The 15,506-nt window shown below is 43.9% G+C and overlaps 1 protein-coding gene across 3 annotated transcripts in view; it reads right to left on the reverse strand.

The window, feature by feature from the left end:
* The window catches only part of LOC306914465 (glucosidase 2 subunit beta-like), a 227,131-nt gene that overhangs the window by 179,375 nt on the left and 32,250 nt on the right, over positions 1-15,506 (reverse strand). For all 3 annotated transcript variants that reach the window (XM_079491499.1, XM_079491498.1, XM_079491500.1), the window contains exons 7-8: positions 14,440-14,506; positions 8,030-8,108 (exon numbers count right to left, since the gene is read on the reverse strand). In XM_079491499.1, coding sequence (XP_079347625.1) covers positions 8,030-8,108; positions 14,440-14,506 — 146 coding nt within the window. The remainder of the gene's footprint in view (positions 1-8,029; positions 8,109-14,439; positions 14,507-15,506) is intronic.

A 15,506-nucleotide genomic window follows, 5' to 3' on the forward strand; every position in this document is an offset into this window, starting at 1 on the left:
TGCATACCCAAATGGGGCCTGCATTTACAACTTGCATCGTTCCAGAGTAGGCTAGTATATTAAGAGATTATATACAATGAACAGGCAAATAAGTAAATAATGGTTATAGGATAAATTCAAAACTGAAATTCAAAAATGTTCTAAAATAGCCGATCTACAGGTCATGTTGCAACAAATTGTGAGCTTGTAGATCTGCTATCAAATCATTTCTGCATAATACTGATGTTGGACTATACTCGCTTTGTGGTTCAAATACACTCGAACCAAATGCAAATGTCCTGCCACGACCCCCCTATGAAGGGAATATCCACAGTCTTGGCTAGGGCCAAATGTCAACCAGCTCAAACAGATGGTGTGAAGAGCCCGGCTGAGTGGCTGGCCTTGGTTGGTAGCAGATAGGGAGTGAGGGCAATGTAATGCATGGGAGGTGTCTGTGCGTGCATCCATGCATGCATGCGCGTGCGAGCTTAGGTGCTGGAGATGGGAAAAGGTGATGCTTGAGGCCCGGTACAGTATTAGACACCGGCCCGGAGGCAGAGAGAGGTTTTTTTTGCAGGCTTGGGTTTGCTCAGTGGGCCAATATAATCAACTGCTGTGACAGACAGGTGTTGGAAATGGAATGACAGCGAGGGGAAACCCATGCCGGTGATCTCGGTTTGATAAGAACATCACGAGTTCAGCATCTAATTTGTGAACCGGGAAACTGACAAGCAGTACTCACAGAGACGAGCAAGCGCCCAGCGGTCGTTGTATTTTTACAGTGACTTTAAATAGTACAGTCGAGCCTCATTCATCAGAGCGTCAGACTTCCAGACTAAAGTGGAGGAACGGTTTGCAGAAACAGCTACAGTCAGGAAGCCTGAAAGTTTGTTTTCCAGTTGCAAGTACAAACAAAATGGCAGCTTAGATGGAACATAATGTTTCAGAATGCGTTTGCGTTGAGGCCAGATGTAGATTTCACAGATAACACTGAGTATTACACTGAAACATATACTGCGACTTTGTGTCATATTATCAACTTGCCCATTTTAGCTGGGGTTATTGTGCAGATGATGTGTCACGAGGTGATACGTCGATCAGCTTATTGCATGGGTTAAATAAGCTAAAGGCTCATACATAGTCTGGATTTTCGGTGGTTAGGTGACCACCGAACTACAACATGACCTCACAAGCCGCGGTGAAGAGCAAACCACCGCCACCGCTCCAGCCCCTCTCTCTGTTTTTACTCACCACCGCTCAACGTTATTTCAGCTCCGGTGGTCAGCTCACCACCAGAGCGGTACCGGGTCACCTCACCACCGAAAATCCAGACTATGTATGAGCCTTAACTCTCTCCCGCTCTATCCCTCTCCCTCCCTCCACTCTCACTCTCCAACTCCCTTTGCCTAATATCTGTCTGTCTCTCTGTCTGTCTCCGATGTCACACACACACACACACAACCTCCCTCTCTCCCTGTACCCTTTACTGGTTGAGCTCTGGTCTGATGTCACACACAACAGAACCTGTTGCCATACAACGGCAATTTACACTGACATCAACCACGTCCACCAAATATGGGCACGTCCATGTCCATATTTGAGTATAAACCTAGCACTCAGACAAACAAACACCACCCTGCCACCCACACCTTGAACTTTTTAAAACAAGATATAAAAGTATTCCTTATTTCAATTGTTCACAGCTGAATTTGTGTCTGTTCAGGTTAGACCCTGGGAAAAAGAATGAATACACAGTGAATGAATGCACAGTGTTTTTAGTTGGGTCTACCGGGGCCTAACTATTCATTGAAAATGTTCAAATGTCTTTTAATTAACCTCTTTGTTTATTCGTAGAATGAATGTCATTTTGAGTATCCTTCAACATTTATCGCGATGAATGGATCGGTACAATAACGTTTCCAGCCATGGTGAGACTACATCCTATTATCAGATGCTGTTTGATAGCAGGGGGCGGACTTGTAAAGATTTGGCTTTTGGTGACTAGTTTTAGAATTTTGGCGTGGTGTTAGGTAATAGGTATGGTATAGGTAAGGTTTTCAAAAAGCTGTGCAAAAATGTTGGGCTCGCCCCCTAGTGGTCTGTTTGCACAGACTCAAATATCAGATTCATATAGGTATGGTTGAAAACCAACATAATTGTTAAGAGATTTTTCAATGGATTCTGTTACTATTGGGTGTGCTAAATAACATACTAAAATGTTAGGAAAAACGAACAACCAGAAAGGCATTGTTTTCAAGATTATTGTACCGATCCATTCATCGCGATAAATGTTGAAGGATACTCAAAATGACACTATTCATTCTACGAATAAACAAGAGGTTAATTAAAAGACATTTGAACATTTTCAATGAATAGTTAGGCCCCGGTAGACCCAACTAAAAACACTGTGTATCCATTCACTGTGTATTCATTCTGTTATTTAGCACACCCAATAGTAACATAATCCATTGAAAAATCTATTTTATCAATTATGTTTTCAACCATATCCTGTATCTAATATTTGAGTCTGTGCAAACCACTAGGGGGTGCGCCCAATGCGTTTGCACAGCTTTTTGAAAACCTTATACCCATACCGAACACCATGCCAAAATGCATAAACTAGTCACCAAAAGCCAAATCTTGGTGATGTCTTATGAGTCCGCCCCCTGCTATGACAGATTCGAGAGAACACAGTGTATGAGGGTATCATCAGAATGTTATGCTTCTATCCATATATGGGCAGTCTCCAGGAGGAGACAAACTAGTGCGATACTTTACAAGGGGTCAGGGATGTCAACGCTTTATTAACTAGGAAACAGATAAAATGGACACACATGAACATGAACTGACTAACTGAACGAGTGATCCTAACTAATTGGATCACTCGTTAGCTGTACACATACTGCATGATTTACTGTACCCTATTATCATTAATCAATAGATTTTGGTAAAGGACATTTATATTGTCAGAATGTGATTTTTGAAGGTTGCAATGTAATTGTGAACACTCAAAATTATTTTAATTTCCCAACTGCGCCGTGGCTCATTAACCTGACTCCGCCAGATGGGGCAGCAGAGCCTAATCAAATATTAATGTGTGCTCCCACTAAACAAAAGTAGGCCTCTGTGGGCCTCAGTATACCAGGGGGTATGAGTACTTTCGTTTCATACAGAACAACAAGAGCCGCTCTTCTTTGCTCATGTTGCACATTTAGCTGGCACTCGGCACCTACTGCCCCCTATGGAAACGGGCGTCCAAGGAGTTAAGGAGTGAAAACAGCAACAGCGACTGCCATGCCCACTGGCAGCCAACAGCCAAGTGTTTCCCCCATGCCTTCTTCTTGCATCTGATATTTCCCATCTGCTCAGCACTTAAGGTGGGAGAACCCCCAGCCAGTCAAGTTACATCCCAGCACATGACCTCCTGTGAGCAGTTGAGCATCCCCCCCTTCACCCCTCTCCCTCTAACCCATTCAGGCCTGACGTCGAAATTTAAAAAAAAAAGTTTTCTAAATCATGACAATTTTCGGAAAGATTTGAGGCACATTTTAACGATTTTTCAAAAATAGCAGACCTACAAGTTCATAGCGCGCCACTCGGTGGCGCGCTATGAGCTTGTAGATCTGCTATTTTTCAATAGCTAAATTATAACAATGTTTAAAACACCAAAAGGGGTTCCCGCCCCAAAATGGGTTAATGGTTAATGTGGTTAACCGCTAACGTGACATGGATGTGTTCCAGGTCTCAATGGACTAATCTTCAATGGAGAAAAAACTAATTCATATTCAGTCCTTTTCCTATTTGTGGTTGGGCGAGGGAGGGTCATCATCAGAGGTGTGGCGGCTGGGTAACTGATGGATAGGTTAAATTCACCTCTGCACCAATGCCTATTGCAAAAGGAGAAAGCAATCTTCCCCAGCGCTGCTCTATTTGCCAAACCCATAGCATAGTGTCCAAGCTTGGTCACACATCAGTGGCCCTGAGAATGTCTATTCCATATCCGATGCCCCAATGAAGACAACATGCAGTGATGGGAAAGAGAGGGCAAACATTCAGATAATTGGTATACCAGTAGCATGATGTGTGCTATACTGTATATGTGCTGATGTGCAGAGAATGTGAAGATCGGTTCAGGTCATCTGTTTTGTTTAGCCTGTAAGGAAATGGAACTCAGTGCCATTCTTTTAATTGCCCACATTGGAAGATTACCTTTTGAATGTGGCTGTATAAGTCTATAAAGAAGTGTGGATTATACGGGAGGATTATAGCATGAGGACATAACACGGAGAGAGAAGAGCTTCAGTGTGTGCCTGCCCTCGCCTATGGAGGGGTGTGCCTCCTCTTATCATCAAGCTGTTTTGCTGAGAATCCTCTCCGTTGTTGAATTATCTGGACCGCCCAAGTGGAAACTGAATTTTCTGTGGAGTCCAAAGCATCTTAAGAGAATGAAGGGAGATGGGGGTGGGAAACTAATAAAAAAGGTGCAAAAACACATCGTGGAGAAACAGAATCGAAAACTACGGCTCCATTCCTGGTGCCGGTGGGAGAATGGTAATCAAGGTCTTCAGACATTACTGTACCAGTCCACCAAAGAGGAAATAACTCCTTGTTCCTTCCTTTTCTCCACACAAATTGCATGTGGCACAAAGAGCCAGTGTTATCGCCAAGCAAAGGTGATATTTATCTATTGACAGTGTAGGTATATGTACTGGCTACAGTTCACAGCAACAACACTGCAATGTCAAGCAGCCAAGCAAATGTCTTTGTACTAATACTGAAGAAACGTTACATCGTCTGTCCATGGACAGACAATACGAGAATTCAAAAACAGTCGCACACAAGCATCCAATTGTCTCGTCCTACCACTCCTTAAGCTGCCGGCGTGGGACTGCTATCATCTGCTAATATAAATTGCCTGTTAACTGCTGTCAATGGCAACCTGTTTAATTTGTTCAGCTTGATGAGCCTTTGTTTTGATTACAGATAAGTAACCATTTCCATATGCATGCATATTCATATTCCTTCACTCTCTTCAGATGCATTTGAATTCATTAGGAACACGTTCCTGTTAGCCATCTGACAAACGAGCACTGATTTTCTCTTTCATAAGCCTTTTCATGGGCCACTGCTGCAGAAGCTTTGGTGTTTTCCAGCTTATACTAACACCGTTTAAGTCTTTCCAGATCAGTTTATAGCACTAAGCCAATGTGATAGACACGTAAAGCCTCACTTCAGTGGTACAATTTCACCCCTGACCGGATATGAGGGATATGTCGACTCAACACATAGTTATTGTCAAAAACAAAAACATACAAACATGTCAACAAACCAACTCTGTGACTTGTCAGCCTACTCCTTTGTGAGTCGAAACATGTTGGCTTTTTTACATTTCTGAATAAAGTACCTTGATTTTTATCCACCCTCTCCTCATTTGTGAGTGCTCAGATCGCAGCCTTTTCTCTAGTATTCCAGTCCCACTCATCTTTGAAGCACCAGTCTACTTTACTTTTAAACTTGTATTGCACCTCCATCGAGCACCTGGTTGTCTCCACCAGGCCGAAGGCATGGGGAGAGAGTATGTTTTGCACTCCGTCCGTGTGTGTGTGTGTGTGTCCGTCCGTCCGTCCTTCCGTCCGTCTGTTACCAGCTAATCTCCGGCACCGTTAACCCGGTCGATGCCAAACTTTGCACACACACTCCCTGGATGCCAACGATGAACCTCTGCCCCGCATTTTCCAGAACGGCCTGTTATAGCGCCACCATGAGGCAGCTTTTCACATTTTTACCTAAAACTGCACCGATCTGCGTGAAACGTTGCATGCACACTCCCTAGAGGCCAAGGACAAACCTTTGACCTGCATTTTCTGCATCTGCCTTTTATAGCGCCACCAGGAGGCCGACTTTTGTAAAACACATTTTTTGATATTACTCCTCCAGATTCTGTCCAAAAATCTCACAAATCGTTACACAGTATCTCTATGGGCATGTGCTCAAGTCGGATCTGTCCGATATTTCATATTCCATCCTAATTGGCTATAATTGGCTTTCACAGCCAAGATTGCCCCGTTTTGAACAAAAGCCTCAAATCATGAACGCAGCATGCAATTTACGTGAAATCTTTCACACATTTTCTTACTAGGCTGAGGAATATATCCCACCCTTTTCACATTGGCCTGTTATAGCGCCACCAACAGGTTGATTTTTGCAAAACACATTTTTGGAACAAAATGCCTCAAATCATCCAATTGTCTTCAAATGCAAACATGTTTATATTACTCCTAAACATTTTGCCAAACATCTCACACAGTCCTATCCTCCTGGTGGAGACCTGTGCCCAGAAGGGCACTTTTTCTAGTTGATTCTCTCTTTGACATAATATTTTGGTTTTGGGTTTGAACACTTAAGGTTAAGCCAAATTTAATATAGGATGACATGCCCAGAATAGGCACTCCGCCTATTGTGGGCATGTCATCCTATATTAAATTTGGCTTAAGGGAGGACAGACAGGAGGGGGCTGACCTCTGACCTCTCACACGTCATGGCGTCAGGCGCAAACAGTCAAGGTATATACTGATGACATGAGAAATCTCCATATATGGACATAAAAGGGACAAGGACGAGATAAAGACAGGCGGGTACAACGGGCACTCTGACAAAGCCCCCGACACTATGACTTGACATATTGGTCCGCAGTGCGACATGCACAACACGTTTTGAATTTGTAGATCGGCTACTTTCAGCAAAGGGATTTAGTGTAGAGGGCAAAAAGGAGGCGGCCAACAATGGACACCTGGGGGACCCCTTTCAACAAAGTATGTAGCTTTTAAGTGGTAAAAAGAAATTGAATTACATGAACATTTTTGCCCCATCCATTTTGTTTACAGACCGACATTTGAATGCGTGCTGCTTAGTAGGAGGTGCGTGCTGCTTAGTAGGAGGTACGCTCACAGACATCCACATTCTCAAGGAAAATCATTGTTGGGGAAACTGTGCGAACATTGTTCTGAATTCAAATGAATGTGGACAGAATCCTGTTGTGAGAGTGCCTGTCAAATAGAGAAAACGACAATAGAGAGCTGAGCAACACAAGATCTCAGAGAAAGCAAGGCAGATAAAGACATACTGTAAGGAATACGTGTTGGATCAGTATTTGGCAGCCTTAAACTGAAGGACAAGATAACTTGAGTAGCCTGGCATACTAAAGAATTGCTCTAGAAGTCTTATAGATCTATGGTGAGTGTTGCAACATGGGGGTGGGTTTGCACAACTGAGTCCAATGAATAGCTTGCATATTGCAAGTAAAATCTTTTGAGGGCTATAACTATCGATTATCTTCTTAGTGGTTATATTATTGATTACTCTTACGTTCAATCGAATGATTGAGGTGAGTGTTTTCTACCGTTTTTACATATCAACGAATCAACAGAAAGACTTTTTTTTTTTAATGTTTTTTGTGGCTTTCGCCTATATATATTTTATAGAGGGATAGACAGTAGGCTGACAGGAAAATGGCGAGAGAGATGGGGGGGTGACAAGCAGTAAAGGTCGAACCTTGGCTGGTAATCCAGTCTGGCAGTGTGCCGCGGGTTCGACTCCCGATCCCGACGGCCTTTACTGCATGTCTTCCCTCCATCTCTCTCCCCATTTCCTGTCAGCCTACTGTCTGTCCCTCCATACAAATATAAAATAAAGGCGAAAGCCACAAAAAAATCATTTAAAAAGGTCGAACCCGCGGCACACTGCCAGACTGGATTACCAGCCAAGGTGCCTGAACCGCTGAGCCACGGCCTAGGCCAACAGAAATAATTCTAATCGATTGTTTATTCGATTATTCAGATAAACCATGAAAAGCCCTATTTTATATTTTATACTCATATACAATTGTGTTTCACAAAAACAGTGAAAATAGCCACTATGCTATTTTGGGGGATTTGGGAAAGTTCTATATATATTTTTAAAAAATGCACTGTTCTATAGGTTCAGACAGAGGTACCAGATGGAGGATAGTGGAGTGCGGTGGGATGCATGAACACGGGGTAATATAACTCACCAGCGCTTCATCCTCAGACAGAACCCGCTCCTCATCCAAGGCAAACACCACGTTGGCCTGGACTTCATCGACCGTAATGCTGCGACATTCAGAGACACAGATGGCAACGGACAACCGTGTTAAAGTGACTCAGTAGCTACAATAACATCCCTAGATATTCTGGAGGAAGAAACATGGGACGGAAGAACCAGAGTAGTATAAAAGAGAGTAATGACACTCCCGTTGACTCTCATTGTAACAATGGAATGCGGAAGTGCTCATTCTATCTCAATGGAATAGTTCCAGCCATAGGAGCAATGTTTGGAACTATCGGCCATAGGCACCCGCTTTGCGGCGAGATCAAAGCGTGTCACCACTCTCTTATTACATTACTCTGGGAAGAACATGACCGGTGACGAGGGTGAACAGGACATCAGGGTGGCAAATGGCAATGAAGGAAGGAAGGAAGGAAGGATCCTAGGAAGGAAGGAAGGAAGGAAGGAAGGAAGGAAGGAAGGAAGGAAGGAAGGAAGGAACGAACGAACGAAGGACGGAATGAAGGAAGTAAGTATAGGGGATATTGAAGACAAGAAAGAAAGGTAGAAAGGTGGCAAGTCAAAACTGGTATTGATAATTGGAGTAAGTAGGAATGTGGAGAACTGAGCAAAACAAGCCAAGGAAGTAATACAACCCGACGACAACGGCTATTGAATGGATTCCACCTCCACAAGCAGTTTATTGAATGGATTCCACCTCCACAAGCAGTTTGGTGTTGATGTGAAGGTAGGTAGCTTCATGTTCAAATGAAAGAGATATCACGCGGCCTGGACTTTTCTTTGTCAATTTCACAGCTGCTGCTAATGCCGTGTCTCCACTCTAAGGGATTACACAGTCAAACACGAGCACGCGCACTACACATTAAAGGTGTCCTTCATGCTAGCAAGCAAAGGCCTACTGCATCCACTCAGTGAGATTCAGCCCGGTCTCACAGAAAAGAGGTCTGTTCATCACAGCCAATCTTCACTATTTCAAAGACGTTATTTTTTTTTCCCAGGATGTGGTTTTTAAAGACGTAGCCTAAGTTGAGTATCAATAGAGTAAGAGAGGAAGACTTTGAAATTCCTTTCTTAAGCTATATGCAACACATTGTTCTTTATTTACTTTTTTATTGTTTTATACTGTAGGTTTTTCTTTGAACAGTTTTGTAATCAGATCAGTTTCTTCTCTGCGACCGTGGAGTCCGTTCTCCTCTATGGCTGTGAATGCTGGACACTAAGACAAGCCCTACAGAAATCCCTGGACGGGTCCTGCTACACCAGAATGTTACGTATGGTACTGAACATCAACCAGGACGAGCACATCACCAACAAGCGTCTGTACGGGGCATTACCAAGTGTATCAGAGAAGATAGCAGTAAAGGCCTATTCATAGTCTGGTTTTTCGGTGGTGAGGTGACCACCGCTCCGGTGGTGAGCTGACCACCGGAGCTGAAATAACGTTGAGCGGTGGTGAGTAAAAACAGAGAGAAGGGCTGGAGCGGTGGCGGTGGTTTGCGCTTCACCGCGGCTCGTGACGTCATGTTGCAGTTCGGTGGTCACCTAACCACCGAAAATCCAGACTATGTATGAGCCTTAAGGAGGATGAGACTAGCTGGCCACTGCCACCGACACCAAGAACTCCCGGCCAAAAAGCTTGTACTGTGGGAACCAAACACACGGGCATCGATCGAGAGGACGTCCCACACCTACCTACATGGACGTACTAAAGAAAGATGCTGGTGCAGAAAGCACAAATGAGCTGGAGACACCGCTGGAGGGCTTGTCTGAGGACGACGTAGAGAGAGAGACTAAAATCATAATTTACAAAAAACAAATGCAGTAGCTGTAAGGTCCAAAACATACTTGAGCCCATGTCAACATAGTAAATGTGTGATGTACTCCTTAAGGCCTATTCATAGTCTGGATTTTCGGTGGTGAGGTGACCACCGCTCCGGTGGTGAGCTGACCACCGGAGCTGAAATAACGTTGAGCGGTGGTGAGAAGGGCTGGAGCAGTGGCGGTGGTTTGCTCTTCACCGCGGCTCGTGACGTCATGTTGTAGTTCGGTGGTCACCTAACCACCGAAAATCTAGACTATGTATGAGCCTTTAGTCATTCTACTATAGGACTTCCTCACTGGCAGTAAAAAGCCGCATACTGACAAAACACGCAAGCACGCGCACACAGGCACGCGCACACACACACACACACACACACACAATACAGCTCTAAGCACTATTGTATTGACTACAATGGCTAGTGTTTTCTGCTTGTCGTCTTTAAAAGTTAATTTAGCCCAACGCTGCCTGGTTCCGATAATGTTTCGGTCCTAGAGCCTATCAGACAGATGGGAAAGCAAACGTCCAAGGTGAGCTGTGACAAAAATCAATGAGCGGGTGAAACCAATGGTCTGCATTTACATAGCGCCTCTTTCCAAATAACTTTCCATTCAACCAGCGACAGCAGAGGCAGCCATGCAAGGCACCACCAACCTCCTTAGAGCAGGGGTTCTCAACCACCGGTATGCAGACCGGTGCAGGTCCACGGGACATGTACCACAGAGACGGCGGCCTGCAATTCAATTTCTAGGCCCAAGAGCACTTGTTCAGTGACGTCGTCATGATATCAGAAGGAACAGGATCGAACTGGAACCTTCTGATACCCAGATAACTGCTATACTTGACCCCTGTGTGTGGCTATATGTACCATGTAGGCTATCTATAGCTATGTCCGAAATCACTCACTAATCCACTGCTCCCTCCCTACTCCCTATACACGGAGTTCTATGTAGAGGACTATTCAGTATTTTAGCCGTGACGTGAGCGCCCCCTCCAGAGATACTTCCGGGTCCTATTTTGTGTCGCTTTTGTGTCCCCATAGAGTTATACTGTGTCGCTCCGTCGGACTAAATCTGAGACGAAAACAACCACGAAAGTCTCATTTTACAGCTTTCCTTGCAACAACAAAGCTACTGGTCTCCCAAATCTGGCTGTGACAGGCCGTCTGCCCCACACTGAATACTATCGCCATTTTATTTCATTGTGTCAACTAAATCCTCATTAATGCAAACTAGATTCAACATACTCAACCCTGCACACATTCTAAATATGCCCCCGAAATATTGTACTGAGCAAATGGACTGTTACCACCTTCAATAATAATGATAATAATAGTCATATTTTTTATTTGTCATGGACACTTAAATATAATATTAAAAATAAAATATAATATTGCAGCATATTATAGCAAGTACCATAATTTCCGGACTATAAGCCGCACCTGAATATAAGCCGCACCAGCTAAATTTAGGGAAAAAAATAAATGTGTACATATACAAGCCGCACTGGACTATAAGCCGCAGGTGGCCATAGAGATAGATTTAGAAGGTCCCCCTAGTGGCCGTTAGCTGTAAAAATCCATAGATTAGCCGCACCGTTGTATAGGCTGCAGGGTTCAAAGCATGGGAAAAAAAGTAGCGGCTTATAGTCCGGAAACTATGGTACTAGGGAGTGATTTTGGACACAGCCAGTGTTCTCAGGCAATCTCCTCTGAAGATAACTGCTAATCACAGGTGTGTGGGTGAAGGGGTACACACTGCTGATTTTAATCAGAGGTGGGGGGAACAAACAGACAAAACTACAGGAAGTCCCACAGGTATAAACAACAAGCATGTGCAAACACAGTACAGAAACTTTTTACATGGATAAATCGACAGACAAGACATCCATATTCAGTATTTTAGCCGTGACGTGAGGGCCCCCTCCAGAGATACTTCCAAGTACATGGATGGTACATGATGGTACATGGTACATTTTACATGGATAAATCGACAGACAAGACATCCATGTATGCACAATATATCCACCATGCCACACAAACACAACGTGCTGTGCATTGTGTAACTAGCTTGCTCTGAAACAGACCGCAATAAACATGAGAGACACGTACACACACCGACACAAAACCTGGCAGAGAGAGAGAGGATAAAAACCACAACCTGTTAGTGGGCCTTTGGGGGCTCCATCATGGTTCATTTCCTGAAACAGTTGGTAGACTCTATTTATAGGCCCAGCATACTGGTACCAGTTAATCCTACACTGGGCTACCAACTGCCTGCCAGTTGGCACAGGGGAGATGCTCGTGTGTGGTTGCTTTGGAGGATTTAGGACACAGCGATGCAGGGAAGTCAGGAGCTAAATACACTACTGAACAAAGTGTAGGCTGTGTTTGTGTTGGGATGTGTCTTAAATCTTAAATCTTGGAGGTCCAAAATGACTTTCTCAAATTAACTTTTAACTGCCAAACCTTGGTGTATCAACCAAGGTGTATGATCAACCCTTCCACTTCCACAAAAGAAGAAAAGAAATACATTATTCTACCCCTCAAAATCCCTTAAACCATGTGGGCTTTGCGCTGAAAGAATATTTGCATAAAAATAAAGGTAAAATTATCATAAGAATCATCAGTGTGGCATGCTTCAGAGGTTTTAAATATATTTATCTATTTCAGAGGGGACTCAAAAGTTTTTTGTGAAAATTACAAATTTTTGAGCAATTACTAATGAGGACTGGTAAACGGACAACAAAATGGGATTATGTTATAAACTAGAGAACAATTATCAGTGAATCTGCATTAAAGATAATTAACACTTCCTATCCAATGGATTAAGCATAGGGCGCTGTTTTGTCATTACGGACAGCGACAGGAGCCTTGTATCACACATTTAAGCACCCACGACATGCCTGTTAATCACGTTAATCCAATTCTGACTCAGTGCGGCACTTGAGAATGTGCAAGAATCAGGTATACACGTGACTTAGGACTTTGCATTTATCATAAAGCTGACTAAACTGAGCTTGACATTTGGGTATGCCAGCTGCCTTGCTTACAGGAGAAAACGGTGATGTAGCATGCATACACAGAACCTTGCTTCTCCTGCCTTATTCAAATGAACATCAATACGTGTCCTGCCTCGAGCTAGCCAGCCTGCCCGAATCCCAATGACGGATTGACTGAAACAAACGGCGGTATAAAAACAAGCGGCACTTGCAGATATTTTAGCTTAGTAATGTGTTTGTTTAAGCTCAGGCCCTGGATAGATACCGCTTGGGATGTGGAGGGGATGGATGGAGGCGGGGAGGGAAGGGACCGGCGGCCGCAAGGCTGAATAATGGTACACATCCAGGCTCGGGAATGCATTAGCGGGCACACAGCGCCCCGGAAAAGCGCTACACAAGCACTTCCTCCTGGATGCGGCCATATGTTTTATAGCAATTTTGGTTTACTACACCCGGACTCCGCATTCTATCCGGCAGAATATGCCCTGTTAGCTCGAGCAGTATTGATTCCTTTCAGAGGCGGCATGGGGAAGTGAGGGAGGAGGGAGTGTGGGGGCTACACAGGGGAGGAGGGAGCGGGAGGCTCATTGGATATCAAGGGCTCTGTTTTTCTGCAAGCCACAAGGAAATTTAAATATCTTGCTGGAAAGCAAAATGGGTGCCATTCTCCATGAAGCTGGCAGAGGTTAAACACTGCTCACGGCAGCAAGTTAGTCGACTCTGGGGGCAGGGAGGAGGAGAGGTGTTGCGAGCAATGACAGCCGGCCCCTGGCGGTACTCTGAGGCAGGAGATTATGCAACGCAAACAAGGCAATGAATTGCTTTTTGATGTTGGAGGAAGAATAAAGATCCAAGGCGGAGTAGTTTCAGGGGCTGAGGGAATGGAGCATGTTCAGCTAAGACAGATGACACTTTACTGCAGCAGAATTTAGTGTAGACATCACATCTGGACAAGTTGAACATTTATCTTTTTGAAATGTGTACATCGTGTAGCAAAAAAATATATATATCTGTGTGGGGCACCATCTCATAGTCAAACCCTAAACCCGTTAGGACATGGGACAGATTCTACGAATGCCTAAATCAGTACTTCTCACATTTTTCAAAAATGTTCAAAAATAGCAGATGTACAAGCTCACAGTGAGGCACTAAGTGACACGCTGTGAGCTCGTACATCTGCTAACGAAAAAATCTAAAAGTCACACAGATGCTTTCCCAGTTTTAATGGATTAAGACAGCTTTTCATCTTTTAAGCTGCCTCTGTTTATGCAAGTACACTTTATCTTTTCATAACCTGTACCAGGTGTGCTTTGTAGTTAGTGAGTGGAAGTATCCTAGCTAGCTACATAATACAGCATATATACATTGTATCTTCAAACAGCTATCCTTTAAAACTACCTTGCATTTTCACAATGGGTTTCAGAGGGGTTTCACGGATTGCCCTGTGTACAAAAGACTATTTGACATTTTCACTTCCAAGTAAAAGCTGGAAAAGTGCCCCAAAATTACTGTTTCAGTCACGACAGGGGAACTGTCTAGTGAACAGTTTTATTTACCTGCCATCTCTATTGCTGTCCAACTCATGGAAAATGCTGGTTACTGTTGTGTTCGGCCGTCTGACACCTTTGTAAAGAAAAGAAAATGATAATTTGGGTCAGCAGACTGTTTAAAGCGGTACCCATCCAACAGTTCCCACATCACAAACGTAACACACATAAGTCATGAGTCGCGGCAACATCTATACGGCCATCACAAATTTGTGGTTGAATTTTCCCTGTGACCACAATCAGTCTTTCTATCAATCCTTAATCCATGAGAGACACAGAGAGAAGAGGGAAGAAAGGTAGAGTGGAGTTGAGCAGAAGGATGTGAGGAGGGGGGGTGGGGGGGGGGGGGGTTCACCCGGTGCTTGGGCAATCAGGCGATGAGTCAGTCATGCTGTGCGAGAACATTTGGTTCCCCCTGCAGGGAAAAAAAAGCATGTCAAGAGTCCAGAATGCAATCAGGCAGCTTTGTGCTGTACCGGCTGGCACGACAGTGATTTCCTTCTCCTCCATTCATATGCGGGTTGAAAAGGAGCCGCAAAACCTCCCTCAAAACCTCTTTTCCGACGTGCATGTGACACCCCCCCCCCCCCCCACCCCACACACCAACTAATTTTCCGATTCAACATTTAGCTGAGTGGAGGAAGTTCTCTTGTGTTCATTGCTACAGTAAGCGTCTCCACTCTCCAGTACATCATCAGCAGAGAAGAGATTCTAAAGGGGCAAAATGATTAGCCCCTAAGACTGGGGAAAATCACTTTACATAATGCTAATTGCACATCCACTGCAATTACCTTTCTGTATATGATTTGGGTAATTATGGAAAAGCTAATTGTGAATATTTCTACTTGTCTTTGTTGCTGTGCTGAGCTTAGACCGTGCAGCAAAAAATTAAAAGCCGTTTATGAATTCAACCAAATCAAAATGAACCTTGAATTATTTAAAGTTTATTGTAACATTGTACCAGTTTAATCCTATTGAGGTTAAATGTCATAAAATGGATAGTTCTGTTGCTTGATTGTGATTGGCATTGTAAAATACTCAATAAATACACACCTGGAGTCCTGGACCGTATAAGT

This window comes from Electrona antarctica (genome assembly GCF_951216825.1).
Source record: "Electrona antarctica genome assembly, chromosome: 21".
Classification (NCBI taxonomy): domain Eukaryota; kingdom Metazoa; phylum Chordata; class Actinopteri; order Myctophiformes; family Myctophidae; genus Electrona; species Electrona antarctica.